Source organism: Lissotriton vulgaris, chromosome 5 (assembly GCF_964263255.1).
Source record: "Lissotriton vulgaris chromosome 5, aLisVul1.2, whole genome shotgun sequence".
NCBI classification, from domain to species: Eukaryota; Metazoa; Chordata; class Amphibia; order Caudata; family Salamandridae; genus Lissotriton; species Lissotriton vulgaris.
The window spans coordinates 1,296,239,385-1,296,266,167 of NC_141693.1; the positions used below are offsets into that span (position 1 = coordinate 1,296,239,385).

The window sequence follows — 26,783 nt, forward strand, 5'->3', positions numbered from 1 at the left end:
TACACTTTGTCACTGCACTCTATTCTGCACCGCTGTACTCTCCACCACTGCTCTTTACGCCACTCTACACCACTGCACTCTACGACACTCTACTCTGCACTACTGCACTCTGACAATGCACTCTAAGCCATTCTACTCTGCATCACTGCACTCTGCATCACTCCACTCTATGCCACTGTAGTCAGTGCCACTCCACTCTCTATGCCACTGCACTTAATGCCACACTACATTATGCCACCTGCTCTTCATGCTACTCTACCCTGTACCATTTCTGTCTGCACCACCACACTCTACAATGCACCACTATAGGCCACTACGTTCTGTGCCACTTTTCTCTGCACCACAACATTCCATGCCACTGTACGCCATGCCACTCTACTCTATGCCACTGCACTCTACTATACAACACTATTATATGCCACTACATCCTATGACATTGCATTGTACACTGCTAAACTCTATGCAGCTCCACTCTATGCCACTATACTCTGGAACATTCTACGCTAATTAACTCTACAGCAGTCCACTCTAGTCTAATCCACTCCACTGTATGCCACTCGAATACACAATACTCTCTGCCACTCCACGTTGCAACACTCTATTCCGCTCTTTGACATTTCACTCTACGACTCTCCATGCCACTCTCCTCTACGTCATCAACTTTAGCTATGCTGGACAGCATCCACTTTGGTGTACACCATGGCTCAAATACATTTGCAAAGCCAATAGCTCTTGCATTGGCGAGACCTGTTGGCTTTACCAATGCGTTATTATTCTTGGCACTGCACTCTGCAGAGAAATAACATTAGGGTTCTGAGGAAAATTTGTGCTCTGCTTCCTGCTCAAACACGCTCCTTGGCAGTTAGGAGCGTGATTTTAAGAAGGTTAGATTACTGTGATTCTCTATTGTTAGAGTCTCCCAAGTTTTTACCTAGAAGACTGCAGAGAATTCAGAATATGGCAGCTACGCTGGCTTTGACATGCTCCCGTCAATCTTCCTCTTCTCAGGCCCTCGTGGAGTTGCACTGGCTTCCTATAGTGCAGAGGATTCATTTTAAATACCTCTGCGTTGTGTTTAAGGCATTGCAGGGATTGGGTCCTATACCATTGCAGAGTAAATTATGCTGGTATGTCCCCCCTCGCTGCCTTCAGTCTTCTTCAGCCAACTGGGTTAAAGTACCCCTGACTAGAAGAGCTAAGCTGGGGGACAAGCTTTCAGTGTTGCTGCTGCAAGACTTTGGAATAAGCTACCCCTGGAGCTACGACAGATGAAAGATCTTCTGCCTTTTCGTAAACAAATAAAAACCTGGCTCTTTCCCAGAATTTAACATTTGACTGTTTCAGGTCATAGTTGTCTATTATTGTTTTAGCCTCTTTAGCGCCAGGATGCCCGATGGGTTGCAGTGCGTTCTATAAATATCATTTACATTACATTACATTAACATCCGTACTTGGTTTATACTTTATTTTCTGTATATATCTTTCCAATTGTTCTATGCTGCTGACAATATTTATGGTGGCCTACAGAATGATGTCAATGCCAGTCACAAGCTTTCTTGAGTTTAAAAAAAATCTTTTTTTCTTTATCAAAATCTACTCCTTCATCATCTGATCTTATGTAATGTTCTCAAAGTCACACACTTTCTTGAAGTTTTTTTTAACCTTTTTTCTTTATTAAAATCTACTCCTTTATCATCTGATCTCATGTACTGTTCTCAAAGTCCTATATGGCTGCTATTGTTTTCAGCACAACAACACAATGACCAATGTATTCATTTTGTTCTTGGCCGTTTGAGAAAATGTTTTATTTTTTAACACTGTATTATTCCGTCTTCCATACCCTTTTACTATCTTATGGACCCCCTACATAAACACATGCCAGTGCCTTACAGCTTTCAGGCACTTATCGGTTTAATTTCGATCGGACCTCTAGGTCCAAAACAGTGTTTAAATGATGGGAGATTTCTTTGAGCCAAGTAATCTTCCTCTTTCAAAACCCTCTACATATGCCTAAAAAAAGTCTAACTTCATCTCTCACTAATGTGATGGCTCTACTGGAATTAGCAAGGAAGAGGTTAGCAACTGTGCACTTACCGTGCCTAGACATTAATGAATCACTAATGCATGCATGAATAAATATATGAGCAATAGGTAAACATAAATGAACACAACAACATTCATCACTGTTAAACACAACAAATTCAAAGAGTGAACGTAAATATGGTTGCACTGCAGAGACACTCAGTATTGTTGTGTTGTAGTCGGACTCTCAACAAGATTTGTGATACTGAAATAACATGCTAGAGATAAAATCCAAATTGGCAAAGTGTTGCGATGTGTTCATTACCATCAAGACCACAAACGAACTCCGCTTACAGAACTCAAACTAAGAAAATGAGATAGCAACAATTCAAAAAGATCAATGTGCTATCCGACAGGTCTACCAAGCACAGTTAGCCTGCAATAATTAACCACATGTTTATCATTTATACCACTCCATAAATTATGGCTGTGGTGTGCTGATTTACTACACTCAAAATGGCTTGATCCCCGCATGCTGATGCCAACTGGTCATCTGTGCACTTTCAGGTGACAAGGCGGCTGCTGGTGTTGAAATCTGGGTGCACCAGGCCACAGTCTTCCTCACCAATGTGTAACCACTTAGACACTGATTCAGCCATTGACCACCCACTCGATTCCACCAACACCACACAAAAAATGTTTTAGCTGGACCCAAATCATTTTTGAATCTCTGTTTGGTTGATGCCTTTGGTGGTTTTCTGTTGCTGCTGCTTTTCTGTAACAACATCTACTGACCATCGCCAATGTTTGGTCAATTCAAATTAAGAACTAAAATTCTTATGATTTATTAACATACACAGGGCCACTGGAGTTTTTCAATTTTTTTTGCTGCTGCGTTTCTGCATAATTATGAATTTGCCACATTATCCATCATCTGCTGCATAATCTACAGATTTTAGCAACAACAAAAAAATTCTGCCTCAAGCAAAAGTTACTAAAAACACTGCGACGAGTGTTGTTGCACAGTGGCATGTCGTTCACACATGTTGAATGGTCAGCTCTCTGTTCCTTATTGCTGTATGTGGTGTTAAATTGATACTGACGAGGTGAAACATTTGCACAGACAGTTTTAACGTGTAAAACTGACAAAATGATTGAGTAATACTATCCCAAAAAGCGTCACATTATGCTGCATAATGTACCTTTTGTTGCTGCATAATTTAGTCAACCCAGCCACATTATTTGGTCCTCCCATGCCGCCTAATTCCAGTGGCATACATGAAAGGGAGTGACAGGAGAACAGAACTAACCATAATAATAACTGACATTAGCAACTAGCATCAGTTTGAACACACACACAATACCACTCCACTGTCTACCCTTGCACTCCACGTTCCTCATTACAACACCACATGCACTTACATTCCACCTGTCCATACCACACAACCACACACTACTTCTCACCTCACTCACGTGAGTCTATGAAGCCTTTATTAATGCTTTTCTCACGCCTTCATTAAGGTTGATTGAATCAGCGGAGAAATAAAGGGCAATTTAGCTAGCACTGCATAAACGATCTAAAAAAAGATTAACAAACAACATTTAAAACAGTCAGCAGCTGGCAGAAGAGTGATTATTTTATTTTCCATTCAACTCTCCCCCCCCCCCCCCCCCCCAAACACTTAAATCGAAGGTAGTCTATGAAACGGAACCACTTTCTCACACGAACACTACGTGTGCAACAAAGTGCACTGTTGTACCTCCAAAAGTACCAATAGCACGTTGAGACAGGTCCTTCTCAGAACATTTTGAACATATTTATCACTGTAAAAAGGAATAACTAAGATCACTAAGAACAGAATTCAATATATACAGATATAAATGTAAACATTCAACTTGGCAGCGAGTGCAAAGTTCATGGTACAGAGAAACACGAATGACTGTAAAAAGGAATACCAGCAGAAACATGTGGTTTGTGCAAAACATTTAGGGTATTAAGAGCGAGATGGCACTAAGGGAGACATTATTACATTATTTAAAGAAAATTTTCACATGGGATATGAACCTTATAAGAACGGGGCATAGCCTTTCCCATAAGCCATGCCATGCGTTTTCTCATCATGCATTCCGAGCTATTAATCACGGCAAACATTGGTGACATCTTTCCCAGAATGCTGAGTAAGGTGCGAGATGACAGTCAATTTCACCATCAGAATTTCATTTGGTTTTGTATCTTAACTACTCTGCCACTATCTATCATGATTGGACCGTCCTGCAGTCTTATCAATGACGAGAAAACACTTTGAAATGCGCTTTCCCACCTCTCCGGCTGAACAGCTTACTAGTCATTCTGGGTAAACTCTCTTGAAATATATGACCCATTAAATGAATTAGAGAGGTACGTTTTAAAGAACAATAAAGATACTGGATTGGCAGTGCAGTCCAAATAAGATAAGGGAACAGCGGTGAGGCGCTGTGCAAATTCGATAAGTTTATGTCCTCTGTTCACCTTTAGGGGAAGCAGCCTCCATCAGTACGGATCTGCAGAATGTTGTAGCTGTGGAATAAAATGGCCCCGCACAGCAATGCTCTGTGTTAAGAGCAGGTTTAAGTAGACATTGATTTGTGATCCAGATTAGACTTTCCAGCTGGATCGTATGAAAGGAGACTGTTGCTGGAAGAGGGGCTCCCATGCCAGGGTGAAAGTCATACAACCCAGTAGCAACTTTAGGCTGATGTAGAACGTCACTGTGGAAAGTGTCCATAACGTGTTGCATTCGTAGGCTACACAAGTGCTTGTGGCAGCCAGCAAAGAGCTTTTTACTGCACTGCAACCCTCTAACAGCTCGACATTCTGTGCCCTAAAAAGCTGACCTTTGAAAATTGATCAGACAGCATCAGAGTGTTGTTTGCTTGGCTTGGTCACTGGCAGTTGATGAATGTCCTTGGCACGGTCTCCTGAGCTTGGATGAATGCTTTTGATGCAACTTGCTAAGACCTTATAAGTCACCAGCGTTTTCATGCCCATCTGGATTCCTGCCGAAATAGCATTTGTTTCTCATACATCTGCGAAGTCCCCATTGGGTTTTCTGAAGAACTGTTTACACTAAATAAAACGAAATCTGCCTTATAAAGTATTGCTAAGGTGTCTAATTGTTTTATGAACCGTCTGTCCATTTCATCGTGTAGAGGTGCCACACTCGAGGAAGATCGACCGATTCCTATGCAGGGTCAGTCGAATTCCTATGCCTTATCATTTAGTGCCCCATTTCCAGATAATCCTAATTTTGTGTCTGGCACGTTTTATGAATCAGAAAGTCATACATACCTTCATAAGTACATGAGATATATGCACGCAGGTGGAAATTTCAAAGGCATTGTAACTTTAACTCTTCATAGGAAAAATATTCACATGCAATCCACGCTTAATGGCTTGCAGGAAGCTTCACATAAAACTACAGCCTGCAACCTTCGGACTGTTCATTCTCCTTCCTGGATTCCCTGAAGGATTTGGACGAGACTCTCCAACCCAAAAATATAGCCTTGGTCAGGCCCTTCATAGGTGGTGCGATTGTTCCTTGAACCCTTGTAGGTGGTGTGGGCAAAGTCGATCATGCGAACATCCACTCTCTGGAAGATGTTTCCAGAGCTAGAGTCGGGATTGTCTGGGGGGTGCTTGTCAGAGGCTGGCGAATGCTCTGCTGGTTCGTGGCCCTCATAGATTATGAGCAAGGAGCTGGAGTAGAAGCGGTAGGAGCTTTGGCCCTCAATGACTGACTTGAGTGACTTCAATTGGAAGATGATGGACTCGATAAGGTCTCTCCGTAGATGTTGACCATTGTGCAGGAAGTGGTAGAGTGCTTGTCTGAAGCCATCTGCCGAAAGCTTCCTTCCATAGTACTTGTCTTTACAGATGTAGCTGCCAGTGTTTGTCTGGTAAACCTTTCAGGAAAAGAAGATTATATCAGTTGTTAATGTCCCATGTACATGTTGACAATTCATATTTATACGTGTTTACTGTTTGTTAAAGATGCCAAATCCATACAAAATTATCTACAAAACATCTCAGACTATCCTCAGCAACAATTCTGCCTGCCACCTCACTATATAGATGGTCAATTAGTTAAATTCTCAATGCATTCGTTCAGACCTTTATTTAGAGTTGAGTTGGGGTCAAGCGTGGCTATTTATAATTTTGTAGGTGGGCTGCACCCTGGCTGCTCTCACTTCAAGACTTCTGTAGGCTCTGTCAGATCTGACTGCTTATTGTACAGTACAATTTTTGACCCAGACTTGTCTCATCGAAGAGCACACCTGTACGAGTGCTGAAAACAATTGGTAAAATCCAGTTATTTACGACGCCTTAGGAAAATCATGCTTAAGGTGAGAATGTGCCGCTACTTGATCTGGAGTTCTGTTTTGCCATTAACATGCTTCCTTTGCCCAAGTCTGTGTTGTTATCAAATATGTCAGTCCAATTGGTTTAATTGAAGATAACTTATGTGTGCTAATTCCATGATGCATTGATTTGTTAACGGCATGCCCTAGAATTTCAAAGGTGTATTCTTCATGGAATAATTTGTTAACCCAGTCATGCTTTCATCTTTTCACAGCCTTCCTTACCTATCCTAACAGTTCAAGTATATCTTGGTATATCTAAAGGACGGATATTGAAATACATCTCTTCAGTTACACGTGAGACATGAGTCAGTTGGCTGGCCATCAGTGCATGTAACTCCAGGTATGAAAGAGTATTTTGGCAAAAGTTCTTAACAGGGGGCCTTCACCAGAAGGAGATATTTACCTCAAACAATTTTGTGAAAGAAGAGGTGAATGCTGCTATGAAGATTAAGGTGAGTCTTCCTACAAGCAGTACACGTTCAAAGAGATAAGATAAAGTAGTACAAGACTGTCCTTTGTGCACATTACTCTTTCGTGGGTGGATGGGCTAATTCTAGTATATGCCACTTCATGACACCAAGTCCCTTTTCATAATGGGAAGACCCGACTTTGTAGCAATTGCAGGAGCCGCCTGCTGTTCATAGCTATAATAATCAAATGTGCAACCCAGAAAAAATGCTTTTTTTTGGTTTACAGTAAGCAGTTGTAGTTATCTCATCGATTGTACTTCAAAAATGAATCCACCATTTTTAGGGAACGCTTTGAGTTCGGAAAATTGTATTATTGTTTTTAAGATGACAAACGTAAATCCTAACATGGAGACGAGTGAGAAGGAAAAAAAATGTGAATTAAAATCACCTCGACTTTTCCAGAGTAAAACCTCTTGGGGCTACATTATTCTTGTATTGTTAATTAGAAATGACTATATCGAAAGGAGAGCATCGGAATTTCTGCTGGGTGTCACTCAAAGTAGCATTTGATTCGGCAGTATGCCTATTCAAAGGAGAAATAATTTCGAAAAATTGATTTGCTTGTGTACAGGATAACCCACTTTATTATTGTCCAAATTCCTTTAAAACCCCTTGTATGAAATGTTTTGCTTGAAAACTCCTTGATAAACTCTTGATATTTACCATTTTATAAGTTTTCTACCAAAACACTTGGTGAGCTTTCACATAGTAGTTTACTTTCAGGGTGAGCTTTCACATAGTAGTATGGCTTACTTTCAGGGGCGCTCCCCAGCATGGTCAGCAAACTGCAACATTGGGGCAGACCTGTTACGAAGCAGGTGTACCATGATCCGTATTGCAAGCTACACAAAACGTGGCCTCCTGCCTCTGTACTGGATAGTAGTAGAGACCCATATCTTGGGTGCAATTGGTCCATCATTCCTCGTATCCGAGGGCCCCTCCACCTGTTGTACGAATGAAAGCTCATAGGACAGGCCCCTTTTTTTAAAAGTTTCAAGTTACTAGATGTCTTATGTGGTGACAGTCATCTCATATTCTTAAATTACTATCAGCGTTACAGATAATTGGATTATCATTAATCAAACCTCACTTAACAGCAGGACTGCCAAAGACATTTTTGAAGATGACAACGCGCCTTTTGACATAGCTTGCCTAACATCCACAAAAAGTGTTTTTAAAATGGGTACGGTGTTGCAAGGGTGAAAGTTGTGATGGGTAGAAAAGTATTTTTTGCAATGGGAGGGTGGGATTGAATATGGAAAGGAGAAGACGGAATGGAGTTGGGCATGCTTGGATAGGTGTGGCTCACAGCTGAAGAAGCATGTCTTGAGTGCGACATTGAAGGCATGCAGGGATGAATAAGCCCTAAATTCAAGCAGAAGAACATTCGTTCTAATGAAGTGGGACTTGAAGGTGGCATGCATAAAAGTAGGCACAGTGTGCGTAGGAGGATTGAGGAGAAGATGGGTAGGTGTCAGAGGAAAATAGATGATTCCACGAGGATTGAGGAGAAGAAGATGGGTAGGTGTCAGAGGAAAATAGATGATTCCACGAGGATTGAGGAGAAGAAGATGGGTAGGTGTCAGAGGAAAATAGATGATTCCACGTTTTTATTAGTAGAACATTATGGATGGTAGAACCATTCAGCATCTAATGGCCCCGAGACATTTGAAGGTTTGTATGTGGAGTTGAGGCATTAAAGGGAAATAGAAGATTTGAATATTGTCAAGATTGAGATGATTGGAGAAACCAAAAGAGGAAATAATGTGAGGGCGCAAAACACAAAACTGAATCCTAAGGGATGCCTTCAGTTAGGAGAGGGGGATGAGGGCAGGACTGAGTGCCATGAAAGTGCGAAGCAGTGATATGAGAGGAACACAGAGAAGCTTTTAAGGCTACTGGTGGCAATTCCGAGAGACAACGGTGTGTTCAGGAGGATAGAATTGCTGAATGTTAAATGAGTTTAACTATTTGTGCTGAATGTTAAATGAGTTTAACTATTTGCGAATTAACGGTGGGAAAGGGAGTAATCAAGCCCCGACGTGCTATTTAAATCCCCTTTCACCTTAATAGCGCTTTGCGGGGATCAAGTGGAAGAACAGACGGTGGCGCTGTAACCCAGAGTCTGTGATATCAACGCAGGCATCTTCGAAGTAGTTTACCTCGAGTACCAGCGAGATTCAGATCAATATTTACACAAATGAAAGAGCGCATCTCTCATCTGGGAAGCGCCCGAGCTGTTGTCACTGCCGATCGATAGGTTTCAGTGCTCAGGATGCCTTGGTCTGAAACCTCAGGGACACGCGTGAAGTATATTTATGTGCTTAGCCTTTCAGCCGGCAGTTTCAATTAAGGAGCGCTGTAAAGCTCGACGTCAATCCTGGTATCTGGTTTACAACGCAGTCCTGGGAGCCGGGGCTCTAACCGTGATAGGCAGTTTCACATCGGTTTACTAAAACCTGCTTTCCCCTCGCTCCCAGTTTATCTCTCACCCCCGTGTGGATATCGGAAAAGTGAAACTGAAGTCCATCGTCTACAACTTTTAGAATGAGGTTTGTTGTCGGCATGCAAAAATTGAATTGTGGTCATAGGCACCTATTTCCGAGTTGTAGCTATCCAGTGGATCCCTTGAGGGATCTTGTAATGTATTAGACTAGATTTTCTGGCTGAGGTATGTCACCACGGTCAATCACTGTACAAGGCCTAGTTCATATGTATAGGACATTTTAACTGAAAATATGGTATCTAAGCTCCCTTCGATCTATCTTTGTACTCATTTTGGCAGGGAAAATAATTGTATAATAGAATATTGACTACAAAAATATCGTGCTATAGGATTAGCAAAAATATTAGCAACCAAGATTTTGTTGAAGTATGTATTGAGAAGTATAGGTTATTAATTCTTCTTTACGTAGATGTGTCTTAAAACTAAATAGATATAGATTTAAGAAGGGTAAACCCCATACGTACTTTGTCGATATTTTTGCTACCATGGATCTTTAGCAGGATATTTAAAACACAACATTTGAGGGCCATCCGCAGGATACTATCCTGACTAGGCTACAGAGGAGTTAGTGAGTGATGACCATGACCAGAGCAGCCATTCACTGAACAGTCATAAAGCAACATGCATGATCACAGATCATCCAACACACCCAAAGAGACACACATTCATACCCAGGACATCTGCAGAGCAACAAAACGTGCAGAGGCTGATGGTAACGTCTGCTTGAATTAGGTGTTGCATAAGGAAGCTGGAGATGGAGGTACCATGGAGAGTTCCTTACCTGCATCCCACAGAAGCGCACACCCAGTGAGGCAGAGGTACTTTGAGCGCACTTCTTTATGTGCCGGACCTTTTTCTCCTCAGTGGCGTCATCGCCATGCTGCCGCTTCCCCATCTTCAGGTCCAGAATGCATGGCCAGTAGAATCTGGAAGTCACGTTCTCCAGCAGCAGAAATCCTTTATTTGTTGTATTAAGGAAATGCAGTACAGATTTGATATTTGATCAAAGAAGGAGCATCAGGAAAAAGTAACAAGGCTATTGGCGACTTTATATAACACAGAACGAAAGGTGAGTGTCTACACTGTGCAAACATGCTCTTTACACACCCTTCTTGCTTGGAGTGTATGCCACAAGCACATATTCTTACTCTTTTCCCAGATTACGGATTTTTTTCTCTGTAAATTGTTTAAAAGTGCAGGTCAGCAATGAGAAGAGTAAGGTGCTGCACCCTTCTTAAAAGCGCTGGAAATTTGTATTTCTTTTCTGGAGCAAGGTTGTATTGTGAGAGATGTACAACAAACCATTCTCGTGCAAATGCAAGCAGGATTTACACCTAGGAATAGCACTGAGTATTGCTTGTCTGGATAGACATGCTGAAGGCACTGGTGATTTTGGGAACCTGTGTTAGAAGCTTTCAGACCCGTTCAGCGGGGCCAGAAGGCAGACTGGGTACTTTGCTCAACCATGGTAATTAAGGTTGTTTGCCATTAGTATCGTGGGACCTGTCCTGCTATGGCACTGCAAACTGGACAAAGTGCAACACTTGACTTTCAGCATAGCGAGGTTGAGCAGTCACAAACTTCTCAGGCAGGTAGTGTAGGGAACAGGAACTCAGAACAGCCTACCAACAGACACAATAACCTAATGTACCGCCCTATGCTTATCTTTAGGTCAAATAAACTACTTTAAATCAATCATAGAACTAAGTATTACACATTGCAATTAGATTTGCGAATACAGGATAGTACTTCTGATAACGATATCCAGTGGGTGCTGCTCCCCCTCTACAGTACTTTTTCCCACCTGGGTGACACTATTAATTATAGTCCCTAGGGCCCTATGGCAGAGGCTTGAGTTAGACATACATTATGTTGACCCAACAGGTTCAGATGTGCAATCAGTGCCACATTCTTGTTCCCATAATTGACGTGACCAGAAAAGTCTCAAGTACTCAGGCTTAAATCTTTAGCATGTGTTGCAGTGTGTTCTGACTGCAGGTAGAGGTCCACATAACCTCCTTGTTGAATTTGCAGTGGTTTTGGAGAAGCCTGGTCATAGCCTGTGTCTTTGGTGTGCACGGTGGCCTCCTTTCTGAATAGGATTTGCTAGACGAATGCAGCACAACCGGTTCTTGCATGGCAGTCACAGCATCTTTGACAGATGCAGGCATCCACTGACTGAATGCAGATGGGTCCTACAGCAAAGCAGTTGCGGCCCCCAAAGGTCCAATTGGTCATCAAGGATGTACCCCTGACAGTTGCAGCCTTCCCAGGTTGACCAGCAATCGGTGGTGGCTCCTCCGCTAAGGCAGAGGAGCATAGCCCCACTGCTTTTAGAGCAGCAAAGGGGGTAAAATAAAACTATAATAACCAGGTTATTACTGTTTTATTTTTGTTTGGTGCGGTTTGGGTTAGGGCGGGTTGCGTGCTGGTGGTTCAGGGTGGTAGGAGGAGTGGACTATGCACTCTAAGTTTGCATAACTGTTTGGCCAGCCGTAAACAGCCAACCAAACAGTCATGCACACCTTGCATATTCTCTACCAGGCCGTAATGGAAAGCCTGGTACGGAATATGCACAGACTCCCTCTCTTGATCTGATCACCGATCCACAACACTCAGACCAATCAGCATTGTCATTGGCTCAGGAGAGAATGTGTGCCCGGGAGCTTGGGCAGCTTCTTCTGGACTGGAGTCAGGAAGAGCAGAGAAATGGAAGAGCGATGCGGCCGGTGGAGAAAAGGTAAGTGTGGCTTAATAACTATATATTTTCAACCCTCCCCTCGTTGTCTCCCTCGCCAACCCCTTTCTCTACTAGCCGCTACTGTCAGCATTACCTCGACAGGGATGTGGCTTCTTTCTGCATTAGCAGCAGTAGTATCATATCATGGTCCACAGCAGCAACCAGGCAGACATATTGGACGACATGCTGGGCAGGAACCGCAGAGAGAGACTAGGAAATGGTCACAGGTTGTTCCTGGCTTCCTCACTCTTTCTCTATTAGTCCTCTTTTTCTGGGTGTTCCTCACACTGGGAACATGCTGGAAGTCTCCTTTTTGGCAGTCTATCCTCCTGCAGGGCCAGTCAGGCTCCACCCCCACTTTCAGCAGGAAGACAGGCTTCTAGGTAGACCCTCAGCTCCTTCAGAAGAAAGTGCAGACTTCAGGTGTCATCCCATCTACCCTGTCAGACACCAACCCTGGTTACACATCAGCTCTTTAAATATGAAGCATTCCCTTTCTTGGTTATGAAAAACGTGGAACTGGAGTGAAGTGAGGTGGCTTGGATCCCACTCTTATGCAGAGTTTCTAGACAGAGGATGTGGACCCGCTGTCTCATGATTCAGAACTAGTTTGGGTTGCTTCCTTATCAGATGTTATTTCCAGGCTGCTCTCCATGCACAGCCTTTGTGTAAAGTGATGCTTCTCACACCAGATAGCAATGGGATTGGTTCTAAGCAAGGAGTACTCAAAACATGGGTACAATGAAGGGTGAGCTCTTTGCATCTGGCTTTCATTAGCCTTTTTGAAGCAATATTCAGAGATGGTCAAACCCCGGTCCTGACCTAGAAACCACCTCATCTCATCTTGAACAGTAAAAACATCAGACCACCCCCCATCCATCGCATCAACCACATGGCAGTACAGCTAAAGAACTACAATGCAGCCTGTTATGGGTACATGTTACGCGAGAGGAGCGACAGGCGGCGCTGAAAGGGAGACGCCGCCGGGAGCCTCGCGGAGCAGCATTTACAAACCGAGGAGGCACAACAGCGAGGCGGACCAGCAGAGCCATCGGGCAGTGTAGCCGTGAGGTGAACGGCAGTACAGGCAGGACGCGCTGAGTGCAAGCGCACTACAACCCCCAGCAGCACCAGGGGCGACGCGCTCGTGACGCGAGAGGAGCGACAGGCGGCGCTGAAAGGGAGACGCCGCCGGGAGCCTCGCGGAGCAGCATTTACAAACCGAGGAGGCACAACAGCGAGGCGGACCAGCAGAGCCATCGGGCAGTGTAGCCGTGAGGTGAACGGCAGTACCGGCAGGACGCGCTGAGTGCAAGCGCACTACAACCCCCAGCAGCACCAGGGGCGACGCGCTCGTGACGCGAGAGGAGCGACAGGCGGCGCTGAAAGGGAGACGCCGCCGGGAGCCTCGCGGAGCAGCATTTACAAACCGAGGAGGCACAACAGCAAGGCGGACCAGCAGAGCCATCGGGCAGTGTAGCCGTGAGGTGAACGGCAGTACCGGCAGGACGCGCTGAGTGCAAGCGCAATACAACCCCCAGCAGCACCAGGGGCGACGCGCTCGTGACGCGAGAGGAGCGACAGGCGGCGCTGAAAGGGAGACGCCGCCCACTCGCCTCGCGAGTCGCGCGCGGGAAGCGCCCGGGACAAGGGCGGGACAGTCTTAGACAGTCCTAGACTGGCCGGGACTGGACTGGGCAACCCCCCCCACATCCTCAACGCAAGCAAGTAAGAAAACATCATTCATTCTACTCATCCTTCTATGCACTGTCAGATAGAGTGGCTTACTGCTTGCATCTAATTGAAATCTACTAACACCCGCGATTCAGCAAAAGTGACAAGTGACTACTGTTAAAGACTATATAGCACTTTGCATTCTTTAAATCTTAGTTGCCTTAGCAGGACTGTTAAGTAGGTGTGTACGTGTGCTACTCTCCTTTATACTGGGAAAATCAACAACGTAGCCCTTAACATGTCTAAAAAAATGTCAAAAAAACAGCCACCTACTAATACCAAGCCTATAGAAAACTATATGCTCCAAGTCGTTGCTAAAATTAACAACGAAAGAAGACAATCATTGGGACTGAGTCAGTCCCCCAACCTACAGCTATTAAGCCCGAGCCAAAGCCCCCAACAGTCAGTTTCTTTAGCACCTGATGACTCTATCGACCTAATAGACATTACGGTCCATCCAAATCCTAATCCAGATGACCAGAACAGTCTCATGCTGGACAATGTAGCAAATACAGTGCCACTAGATCTAGAAATCAATACTGACCTTGAACATGAGATCTTGGCTCTCAACTCTGACGTACTGTCATCCCCTGAGCAGGAAACTCGACCTATGAGAAAACATAGAAAAACCCAGCAAAAGCGGACGGGGTTACGCTCAGGAAACAGGAGGAAAAAAGCTACTCCGACAGGAAAAAACAAGGCAAAAACTACTGATGATGGTGATAATAATGCTCTTGATAAAAGCTACCATGACAAAAGCTATAATGAGGATGATTTGCTCCAGAAGATAGCAGACATCATTGACTCTAAAATCAAAACCATCATTAAGCCTTTAGTCGCCAAGATCGACAAATTGAATGCGGAGGTAAAAAGGATGAGTGGTCTTCAATCCAAGGCTGTGGAAGGGGTTGATATGGTCAATACCTTGGTGACACAAATGGTGAAATCAACTGAGTCTAAGGCGAGGAGCTCCATAGAAAAAGAGAGCAGTTCAACGCTCCCTGTAAGCCCAGCCCGAAATGAAACTCACCCTACCAATCGGCCCTCGAATACTGTTGGTGCACTAAAGCCAACAGGCATTGCGCCAATAAATTGCCAGGAAACAGACCCCCTCCAATTCATCGAAGAAGCCTCCCCAGTGGTACTGGTGCTGGCTAATGTTCCCCCGCCAACGGATGCACAAACTGAAACGCCAGCATCTTTGTCTAGCAAGGCACTGCATTGGTTAACAAGCAACATGCAAATGGCACCGGGAGGTAAACATCAGCTTGCATCTGAAATTAAGTCCGTAAAGAGGGTTGCTTGGATTGGAAATCGACCGAAAAGGTTCAAGGGAGACTGTGTTATAGTGACTTTTTGTCATCCAGGTGTTTTGCCCAATCTCCTAAACCATATTTACCCTCCTCAAAGAAGAGCAGGATCTGTCGTTCCCCTTATTTTAATTTTTTTTTACGGGGAGCAACAGAATGTAACTTTTCCGAGGACTCCGGGACCCTTGTGGAATACCGTGAGAAACAACAGAGGTCCAAGGGCTCCTCCTAATGAATGGGGCATGGTCTTAGGCAACAGATATGAAGCCTTATCAGGGCTTAACGATTGCGATTGACTGGGTAGAAGTTCTAAAGATTTTTCAACTCTTACTGGTGATCAAGCTGGTAGAGAAATGGAAACCCAGTCACATACTGGATTAATTGATGTTTTGACCAATGCAACTAATATACAGGGTGATCTTGGTGCTATGAATAATGTTTACCATCTTAATGAACGTTCCGACCATGTTGATAATAATGAGAAAAATGAGTTAAATGAAAATTTATCTCTTGAATTGGCTGTAATAGGGAACAACATAAGTGAATATGATCTCACCCAGCAACAGAGGGAGGGCCAACCTAGTAGTATTAAATCTACCAATGATAATGTCCTTGCCCAACATACCTTAGTGTCCTGGAATGTTGCAGGGTTAAAAAATAAGATACCATCACAGGACTTGCTAACTTTCCTGGATTCAAAGGACATAATCCTTCTCCAGGAGACTTGGCAGTTAGACCCAGATCCAATTCAAGGATATTTACATTTTTTCATTCCAGCCACTCCGAGTTTAAGGGGAAGGGCTAAAGTTGGTCTGGTGACATGGATTAAACAGAACAACGATCATTCAGTTCTTCAAATAGGCACCAATAGTTCCGACATATTGTTGGTTAAGCTACAGCGACCGTCCAGTAAGGATCTTTTCATTTTTAACATCTACTCAAGGGGACTACCAGGTGGTAAACCTACTGAGGCGGTTGACCAGTTGGATTCCCTATTGAAACAACACTGTTTAAATGCTGACATTATTATTGGTGGCGATTTTAATTGTTGTTTTGAACCACTAGATAACCAGGACGTAGACCTCACGACTGAAGAGGACTACATCTGGGAAATCCCTCAGCTTTCCTTGATACCCATCAAAAAATGGTCTGAGGCTGCCTTACAGTTAAAAGTCCTATGTGTCGAGTTTGGGTTGCGGGCCACTAATGGAAGAACAGGGTCAGACAAACAGGGCGCCCCCACCTTCTCTAATGGAACTACACATAGTCGTATTGATTACATCTTGACTAACAAAGAGAATTGGGCTAATGTTCTTGACATGTGGATCGAGTCAAGGGTGGAAAGTGACCATGACCCATTAATTTTAACTTTTAAACTGTTTGATCTGGTGACAAAAGAGGAACAGAGGGAAAATGTCCAAATAAATCTCTCAAATGATCACAGACACATTAGATGGTCAACTTGTGCAGCCAACGAGGAAAGCATAATAGCCATGAGGGATTTAACAACCCAGGCCATCAGAGAAGTTCGGGGTACAACCGATAAGGATACTTCGATATCTGAAATAAGTAGGATCCATGATGAATTTTTTAATAAATTAAAACCGTTTTTTGTTAAAAAAGTTAAGAAGAAGCAGCATAGGCCAATAAGAAAGGAGGATCAGTGGTATGATAAACCGTGTAGGGCTGCCTATAGGTCCCTGTCAGACGCTGTAAAAACTAAAGATAAAAACAAGATAAGGGAGGCCCGAGCTATGTATAAAAAAGTACAAACTAGTGCAAAAAGGGATTGGGAGGAAGGCTACTGGAGGGATCTCCTTGTAGCTAGTAGGGAAAGATCTATGACGCCCTTTTGGAACATTGTTAAATGGGGAAGGGGGCCATAAGAGGAGAACCTATGAATCATGTGTCACCAGAAGCATGGGTATCCCATTATGCTACCCAGTTTGCTGTTAAGGATGGAGGTGAAGAGGAGTGTGTGGCCCTAGTAGATACTTCAACGAGCCACTTACTCTTCTCCAAAGATGATGTCTTAAAAACTCTGAACAATATACCTAAAGCCAGAGCTCCGGGCCTAGACTTTGTCCCTGCAGACTTGTTTATGCATGACAAGGACCTATGGGCCACCTACATCCAGCTGTTAGCCAATGCTATTGCAAAGGGCTCGCCTATCCCTGAGACCTGGAAAGGAGCCGAGATCATCCCCATCTATAAAAAGGGGGCATGCTCGGATCCAGGTAATTATAGGCCCATTAGCCTGATCGCATGTTTACAGAAAGTATTGGCAAGATTATTATTACAGCGAATACATGGGTGGATAGACGACCAGGATATATTGTCACCCCTGCAGGCTGGCTTTCGCAGCCATACTAGTACCATCGACCAAGTTTTTAGATTTGTTTTGTTATATTGGCGCGTAGTTTTACTAGGGGGTGGGATGCTTTTTGCGGCTTTTGTTGATTTAAAATCAGCTTTTGATTTAGTTCCCCGCCACAAGTTGTGGAATATCCTACAAGATCAGGGTATCCCAAAAGAAATTCTGTCCTTATTGATCAGAATGCATGAAAATAACTTTGCACAAGTACGGTGGAATCAGCAGGGCAGTGCCACTGAGAAATTCCCCATTGCGAGGGGAGTACGCCAAGGATGCGTACTCGCACCAACGCTTTTCTCGCTATACATCAACAGGGTGATCAGGTACTTCGAACATCAGCCCACAGATGCCCCAAAATTGGCAGGAAGACTGATCCCCCTGTTGATGTTTGCGGATGATACCCTGCTGATATCAAAGACCCAGCAGGGACTCCAGAGGGCCATCGGGGTTTTTGAATCGTTCTGCACAGACCATGGACTTGTTATTAATACAAGTAAAACAAAATGTATGGTTATGCACAAACGGAGACACATTAGAGGTAGAGTTACTATGGACGGGGTCCAGCTTGAACAGACCCAGGTCTTTAAGTACCTCGGTATCAATTTGTCCTACAATCTAGACTGGAAACAGCACACTAATGAGCTAGCCACAAAACATGCTCAATTGACAGGAGCTCTCACTAAGGAGCTTTTTTCATCCCATACTAAACCAATCAGACCTGTCCTAAAAATCTACAACGCTAAGGTTGGAGCAGCAGTTCTTTATGGAGCTGAACTCTGGGGGTCCAGTAATCTTACTAAGTTGACGGTAGCACAGAACAAATTTCTCCGCAATATTACTGGCTTACCTATGTCAACCCCATTGATACCTTTAAATTATGATTTGGGATTTTATAGTTTTATGGACATGGCCAGGTATAGAACAGTGGCCTACTGGAGAAGGTTATGGGTAACCCCAGAACTCTCCCAGTATGCCCAAGGCTTCCTAGAGGTGAGAACCCTGGATACTGGCTGTAAGATAGTCTGGATGAGAGAGGTTAAACTCTTATATAGGGCACTGGGTTTATCTCAATTGTGGGATGATCCCCTAAATAATGTATTTCCACCTAAAAAGACACTCCGTGAACTCTATTGGAGCATGCTAGAGATTAAGTGTTTTAGGAATCATATTGATCGTTCCTTTACATACGATTACCTAGAGCTCAAGCATACACCGGCCCTAGAATCCTATTGGGATTGGATTACGGTCCCAGGGGACCGGAAGAGGTACCATCAGCTGAGGGTGGGGACACTACCTTTAAATGCCCTAACAGCGAAATGGAATAAGGTACAAACCTCAAGGTGCCCCTTTTGTCCGGATCATAATGAAAACATTGGACATGTGCTGTTTGCCTGTCCTGAATATAGAATGCCTAGACGTTCATGGCTAAAACCAATTTGCATCCAGTTAGGTTTAAGAACAGCAAACGAGGCTGTTAGGATTTTAAGAACAGATACCTCTCAGCCCGTTGTTATAGCCATGGCAAAATTTCTCCACTGGATTTGGATAATTCGGGCACGCAAAATGAGTCTGGAGTAACTGTAGGATTGCTATTGTCTGCCGTTATTGTCTGCGTTTATTTGAATTGGCAATCTGTATTAATTAATGACTAACTATGTACACTGTATAAGTAATTGTTATTTTTGTATTTTGGTACTAATGAATTTAGCTTTTATAACTCTTTTTAAAAGAAATTGTTTCACTTTTATTTTAACAGATATTTTAAGATCATGTAAAAATGTAAATAGGATGAGTTAGGGAGACTTTTTATCTTGCTTTTTATTGTATCAAATCATTGTGGATCCTGTACCTCTGTGGGGTTGGGGGGAGGGGGTGGGACTATAAACAACACATTTTTTTCTTTGTACAATGTCTTTTATGATTGAAATATATCGAATAAAGACTAATTAAAGTAGGGTACATGTTACAACAGTATTTTCTTTCTATTTAATCAACATGCAGTATGTCATATTAAAATATGAGAATGTCATATTATGGTTGGTTCCTGAAAAGACCGTTGGAGGGAGAGCGTTGCTGGCAATGGTTGGTGGTCCTGCTTCTTCTACTTATGTTTAATTCAACATTCAAAATATACCTGAAGTGGTGTTTCCTTGAACACAAAGGCAACTTGGACCACTGGCAACGAGTTTAGCCTAAAGGAAGGGTCAGGCGACAGACTGGACTATCAGCTCCCTTCTGATGCCCCACAGGATCCAAAGAATATTTTATTCAGGGTATTTAAATGAACATTTTGTTGCATTTTGCATGAAAATGGCACAGCACCGAAGCTTTCACAGTTCGAAGTTCACACGACCACAACCGAGAGTAAGATAGTTACCGAAGAAAGAATGGACTATGACTGAGAGTGACACAGACATTAGGTGAAATACAGTGTATTGATGGAAAGCAGTGCCTAACACATGCATCATCAAGGAAAGATGCAATATACATGGTACCATTACACACAATGTAGCGTAAAGCCGTGAAGTATGATAGTGGCCATCTTGGATAAGGGTAGTGCAGTGAACGCAAATTTATGTGCCCTGATTCATTAGCCCCATGTACATATGTGTGTGAATTAAATATTGGAAATACATTATTTTTATAATATCAGGGCAATGGCCGAGTGGTGGCATTGTTTGTCCAGGAAACAGAAAACGCTCAGGGTATTTTTAACCCTGCATGCATCTGAAATGAGAGTAAGCTTTAATACACGAAATAATTAAACAACAGGGGGTGGTGATGGACAGAGTTTCTGAATTAAGCAGAATACTCTCACCCAGTCAAGAGATCAGGGCTTAATCCAACACCGTTTTTTTCGCTCACTGCACCATCCCAGCTCAGAACCTGGCTATATGCAAATTAGTCTGTCCCTGGCCCAGTGTATCATGGGAACAGGGCAAACCAAACTACCAAGCCAATTCTTTCACTGGGAAGGAAACAAGCTACCGGGGACCGGTTTCTGGCATTTCAGCCGTCTTCGGCCCGGCTTGCTTGAATCCTGATGGTGCAATGAGCTAAGGACTCACGTCTGAGTATACCCTTCCACGCTTATGGTGGACAAAATAATTAAACAACAGGGGGTGGTGATGGACAGAGTTTCTGAATTAAGCAGAATACTCTCACCCAGTCAAGAGATCAGGGCTTAATCCAACATCGTTTTTTAGCTCACTGCACCATCCCAGCTCAGAACCTGGCTATATGCAAATTAGTCTGTCCCTGGCCCAGTGTATCATGGGAACAGGGCAAACCAAACTACCAAGCCAATTCTTTCACTGGGAAGGAAACAAGCTACCGGGGACCGGTTTCTGGCATTTCAGCCGTCTTCGGCCCGGCTTGCTTGAATCCTGATGGTGCAATGAGCTAGGGACTCACGTCTGAGTATACCCTTCCACGCTTATGGTGGACAAAATAATTAAACAACAGGGGGTGGTGATGGACAGAGTTTCTGAATTAAGCAGAATACTCTCACCCAGTCAAGAGATCAGGGCTTAATCCAACACCGTTTTTTAGCTCACTGCACCATCCCAGCTCAGAACCTGGCTATATGCAAATTAGTCTGTCCCTGGCCCAGTGTATCATGGGAACAGGGCAAACCAAACTACCAAGCCAATTCTTTCACTGGGAAGGAAACAAGCTACCGGGGACCAGTTTCTGGCATTTCAGCCGTCTTCGGCCCGGCTTGCTTGAATCCTGATGGTGCAAAGAGCTAGGGACTCACGTCTGAGTATACCCTTCCACGCTTATGGTGGACAAAATAATTAAACAACAGGGGGTGGTGATGGACAGAGTTTCTGAATTAAGCAGAATACTCTCACCCAGTCAAGAGATCAGGGCTTAATCCAACACCGTTTTTTAGCTCACTGCACCATCCCAGCTCAGAACCTGGCTATATGCAAATTAGTCTGTCCCTGGCCCAGTGTATCATGGGAACAGGGCAAACCAAACTACCAAGCCAATTCTTTCACTGGGAAGGAAACAAGCTACCGGGGACCGGTTTCTGGCATTTCAGCCGTCTTCGGCCCGGCTTGCTTGAATCCTGATGGTGCAATGAGCTAGGGACTGTCACTTGCAGACAGTGGTCTGTGTGGTCCCTAATCTCTTGAAATTAGAGAGGTACTAAGTGGTGAGTTGTCCTTGTTGTGTTGTGTATCACCAAGCAGTCAGTATTGCTTTCTGTGGGTGGTAGCCTATGTGTTAGAGTGACCTTTGTCCATTTGGTTGTTAGGTGTTGATTAGCGTTAGGAGTATGAGTGATAATGAAACTTTTGCGTACACTGAAGACCACATAAAAAATCTACTAGCCGATCCGCCCCTATTCGCTTCTGCTTCTCTGAGCGTCTCAGCCCAGAACCAGAATGAAATAGATAAATTAACACGCTTAAAAAAGAAACAAATTCGTACCGACCTGCATGGTCATTTTTTGCTTCAGCACTTGAGAGGAGGTACAATCCCTACAGGGTTACAGATCAAAAACGTTCCTGTAATATTTACGGAAGATCCTATATACAAAAAGGGATACAGCTACATAGAGACGAAATGCAGTCGTGATTTAATGGTGTTAACAATAGAAACTGCTCAAAGACTCTCAAAAACACAATTGGAGGAAATAGAGGCACTTGAAACAGCAATATCCACCAATCAACTAATCACAGATTCAAAATCATTGTTAGAGAAATTACAAAAAGAGATTGGAGAGTTCAAAGATTACACAGTCAACCAAAAAACAGTGCAATTCGAAAAGGATAAGAAAAACTTCAACTTGGAAAAGGTTTACCCATATTTACAATCCGATTTCTACTCCAAACCAGACTCTAGAAAACACTTACAAGAATACCAGGGAAGATCATTCAACAAATTTACAACCTTCTCAGACACGTCGTCGGCAAGTGGAAACGAAGGAGACGACCCCGCACCAAGGAGAAACAACAATAGGAGAGGTGGATTCCAACAAAATCAGGGATTCCAACAACAACATCAAGGACCTTTTTTAGGCAGGGGCCAACCCAAACCACGTGGAAAAACTCGCTTTGCCCCCCAAACATGGGAAATGTCAACAAGACGACACAACTACAAAAATTAATACCATCACCAATATTCAATTTGTCTAACAAAATCTTGACACCCGAAGAGGAAAAGATTCTAACAAAAGGTCTTACCTTTGTCCCTACTAAATATACAAACTTTGTAAAACTCAAGACAGAGGTCATCGAATTTTGTCGAAAAATAAGACTTAAAACCTTCTTCACAGAGCAGCCCTACCAACCTAGGCTCGAAATAACAGGACTGAGAAATAAATCAACATTCTGTCCACCCACAAATAAAATACCAAAGGAGGTGATTGCTTTTGAACGGACCTTATTGTCAGCAGTGATGGAAATGGAGAAAAAGAAAAAACATCTCAAATTCAATTTATCAAAAGCGGAGTCACAAGCCTTAAACAATCTAAAAACGGATACGTCGGTTATTATAAAGCAGGCCGACAAAGGTGGCTCAATTGTCATCTGGGACAAATAATTGTATAAAACGGAAGTCAAAAGGCAACTGAATGACGAGACATGTTATAGAAAGGTGAATAAAGATCCAACCTTGGAACTCAAAAATGAACTACATAAGATCATTGATGAAGGTTTTAAACAGGGATTTCTTGGCCAAAAAGAGTATGAGTACCTAAAAATAAAACACCCTAGGACTCCTCTTTTTTATGTATTGCCTAAAATACATAAGAATGAAAAACGCCCCCAGGACGCCCAATAGTGTCTGGTTGTGATTCCTTAATGGAGCCTATTGCGAAGTTTGTTGATTTCTTTCTTAAACCTTTCTTATTGACGGTAAAATCTCATATACAAGACACCACAGACTTCATCAAGAAGTTGATGTCAATAAAGTTTGAAAAAAACTCCCAAGTAATGGTGACAATGGACATCACTTCACTTTATACCTCAATCCCGCAGGATGAAGGTATTTATGTCCTTGAAGCATTTCTGGAAGAAAGACCAAGACCTCACCCAATACCAACGGAGTTCATCTTAAGACTTGCAGAATTCGCACTAAAAAAGAACTATTTCAATTTTGATGGAGAATTCTTTTTCCAAATCGGTGGCGTGGCCATGGGATGCCCTTTCGCCCCGGAACTAGCGGTGTTATTCATGGCTAGATATGAGGAGGCATTCGTCTATAATAACAATCCCTACATACAATGGATAACCCATTGGTATCGTTATATCGACGATATTTTTTTCATATGGAGTGGACCAACAGAGGAACTTGAACGATTCCATGATTGGATAAACAACAGAGTACCAACTATTAAATTCAGCATGGAACATTCATCAGAAAAAATGCCGTTCTTGGATGTAGAAGTGTACCCATATGAAGGAGAACTAATAACAACGTTATACAAAAAATCAACCGATCGTAACAGGGCATTACACTTCCGTAGCAACCACCCACGGAGTCTAAAAGAAAACCTCCCTTATGGGCAATATTTACGGCTGAAACGTAATTGCCAATTTAAAGATGAATACTGGAAGCATGCAGACAAACTCACGGAAAATCTACTGCTACGGGGCTACCCAAAAAAACTGCTAATAAAATCAGCTAAAAGGGCTTGGTGGACGCACGTGAAAGCCTTCTCGAAAGAAGAACAAAAAATGCCACAGACAGGTTGGTGTTTGGTTCAACATTTTGCCCTAATTCAAACGCCTTAAAAAAGTGGTAAAACAAAACTGGCACCTCCTGCGCAATTTAGATCAAGCCTTTATTCAAGAACCACTTTTTGCTTTCAAAAAGAACTATAGTGTCGCCAATCAGCTGATCAGAGCAGCCTTGCCCAAAAAAACGAATCCGGATTTAAGGACCATGTTGAATTTTCCACCAATCCAGGGACACCGCAAATGCGGCACATGTACTTGTTGTGATACTACAGTCGAAGGAGCTGTTTTCACTTATAATCATATCAGCTGGAAACATGAAAAATTCTCAAACTGTAAATCACGTAATGTAGTGTACGGAATCGTCTGTCCCTGTAGATTGGCATACATTGGCAAAACTAAACAAGAGGTTCGCCTCCGAATACAACAGCATAAATCCAGAATTCGGAACAATGTGGCCACAGCCCCTCTGGTCAATCACTGGAAAGAAAAACAACATAAAGAGTCAGATGTTATTTGGACAGTCATCGCCAAAGTGGAAAGCGACACTAGAGGCGGTAATCTTGACGCAAAACTAACAAAAATGGAAGCGATGCTAATCGTTAAATTTAATACAGCATTCCATGGGCTTAACGAGATGTCAGAAATGTTCAAACTTTAACTACCAACAGGTACTTCAGACACCAGTCTTGACTCTCCCAAAATATCTGAAGCCTGACCACACCATAACCACTATAAGAAATCCCGTCATGTGGACTTCATGTTACACTCCGCCACCTAACTCCAAGATGCGCAGTCCTTGAAATGACCATACCTAAGCCTAATCACCGCCATTGGATAATTTTTGATCGGAGCTCCACAATTCTCATGAATTAGAAATCAGTCCAACCGCAACTCACATAACGGAGGCTCTGGTGGTTTAAATAAAGTTTTAAACAAAACAATATAGGTTAAATAAAACACAGAGACTCACATTGTCGAAAATTCTTAACGGGATACTACAACTCCCAGAAATCAAAAATCCGACCTCCCACTAAACGATCCTGGCCCCGTTAAAAGACGGACAATTCCAAACAGTCCGCATCCGCCCAATCTCCCAGGATCCTTTGCGGACCCGGAAGCTTCGCGCAACTTGGACGACTGGCAGAACAGAACGCTGCTCGGTGCTGACGTACCCGTCGGAAGGTAAGCCTCCCGTTGGCGGTACTTTCCTCAAACCCGAAGACAATTGGTACACGCTTTCTGACAAGGTCTTTCTGTCTCGGTTCCTCAGATTTATTTCAAAGTACCACGGACAACCCGTCACCCCACACCAGACCGGCTATTTTGGACACAGTTACAAACCCCCAGGTGAGAACACACCCACCTCTGAGCCACATGCTGTATTTTTCAAATTCAGAGCCACTGATCATTTACAATACTCCGTTTTTTCTGAACAGCTGGAGCCCCACCATCTTGAGCAATAAAGAGAGCCCGGACCCACCATATTCATGTAAGCATGATGAAAGAAGTTGTGGTATGAGTGTGATGCAACATGGTCATTTTCTGATAGATATTGATGGGATTCATTTCTCCATGACAGATGGTTTGGTGTCCCGGTAATCGTTGTTGTATTTCTGGTTTCCCAGTGATTGAGAGGTAAGAGACACAAGCTAGTAGTAGGGGTAGTCGGTGTAGTTTCAATAAAAAACAGCATACCAATAAGTTTCCCCTTCTCTCTTTACAGACCTCGGTCCTGACGAGAACTCATTCACTCATATGAGTTCGAAACGCGTAGACTATTCAAGCCTTAACAAATCAAAAAATGTGTGATATTTACTTTTGAATAGTTCTGTAAATATATGATTATGTTCTAGGCTTCTTTGTAAATCAAAGTGATTACATTGTAGATACAATTTATATGTTCTTTCTTTGTATTGTTTGTATATATGTAAATAGTGTGGTTTGTGAGTAGCATGACTGAGTGTTTTGTATTATATGTTGTCTAAAAAGTCTAAAAAGATTTCTACCTGAAAAAGTTTTGTTTCGTTTGAATAATGATGATTTGTTTGTTGTATATAAGGTCTTAAATTTTGCATCGAAAATTCACAAATTGTGCTTTGAGATTTCAATAATAAGAAATAACCTTTTTTCAAAATAAAATACAAATTAAACGACACTTTTTGGTCATAGTAACATTTGTTTAATGGTCAGATGTTCAAACTCAAAATAAGAGAGTTAAAGGAGTGGCAGCACATGCAATCTCTGTTGTTGTTTAGTAGCTTGTGGCAAGCAGTGCTGTTGGGAGCCCAAACCCAGTAGTTTTTTGTTTGAGGTGGGATGAATGTGTGACATTGATCCACATTCGGTCCATCACCTGTTTTGTTTGCAATACCGCCATAAGTGCGCTGGGGATGCTCAGACGTGGGTCCCAGGCACCCCACACCACTGGAGTCAAGCTAGCCGGGCTGAAGAGAGGTGTTACCTCGAAACCGGTCCGGTCCTCGGAAGCTTGATTCCGTTCTGGGAAGGACATGGCTTTTGTAGTTCGGACT

At 43.1% G+C, this 26,783-nt stretch overlaps 1 protein-coding gene across 1 annotated transcript in view; it reads right to left on the bottom strand.

Moving 5' to 3' along the window:
• Positions 1-4,063: 4,063 nt before the first annotated feature.
• The window catches only part of IP6K3 (inositol hexakisphosphate kinase 3), a 109,191-nt gene continuing 86,471 nt past the window's right edge, over positions 4,064-26,783 (bottom strand). Inside the window, exons 5-6 of the mRNA XM_086923191.1 lie at positions 10,181-10,356; positions 4,064-5,964 (exon numbers count right to left, since the gene is read on the bottom strand). Of these exons, the coding sequence (XP_086779317.1) occupies positions 5,503-5,964; positions 10,181-10,356 (638 nt within the window). The 3' untranslated portion in view covers positions 4,064-5,502. The remainder of the gene's footprint in view (positions 5,965-10,180; positions 10,357-26,783) is intronic.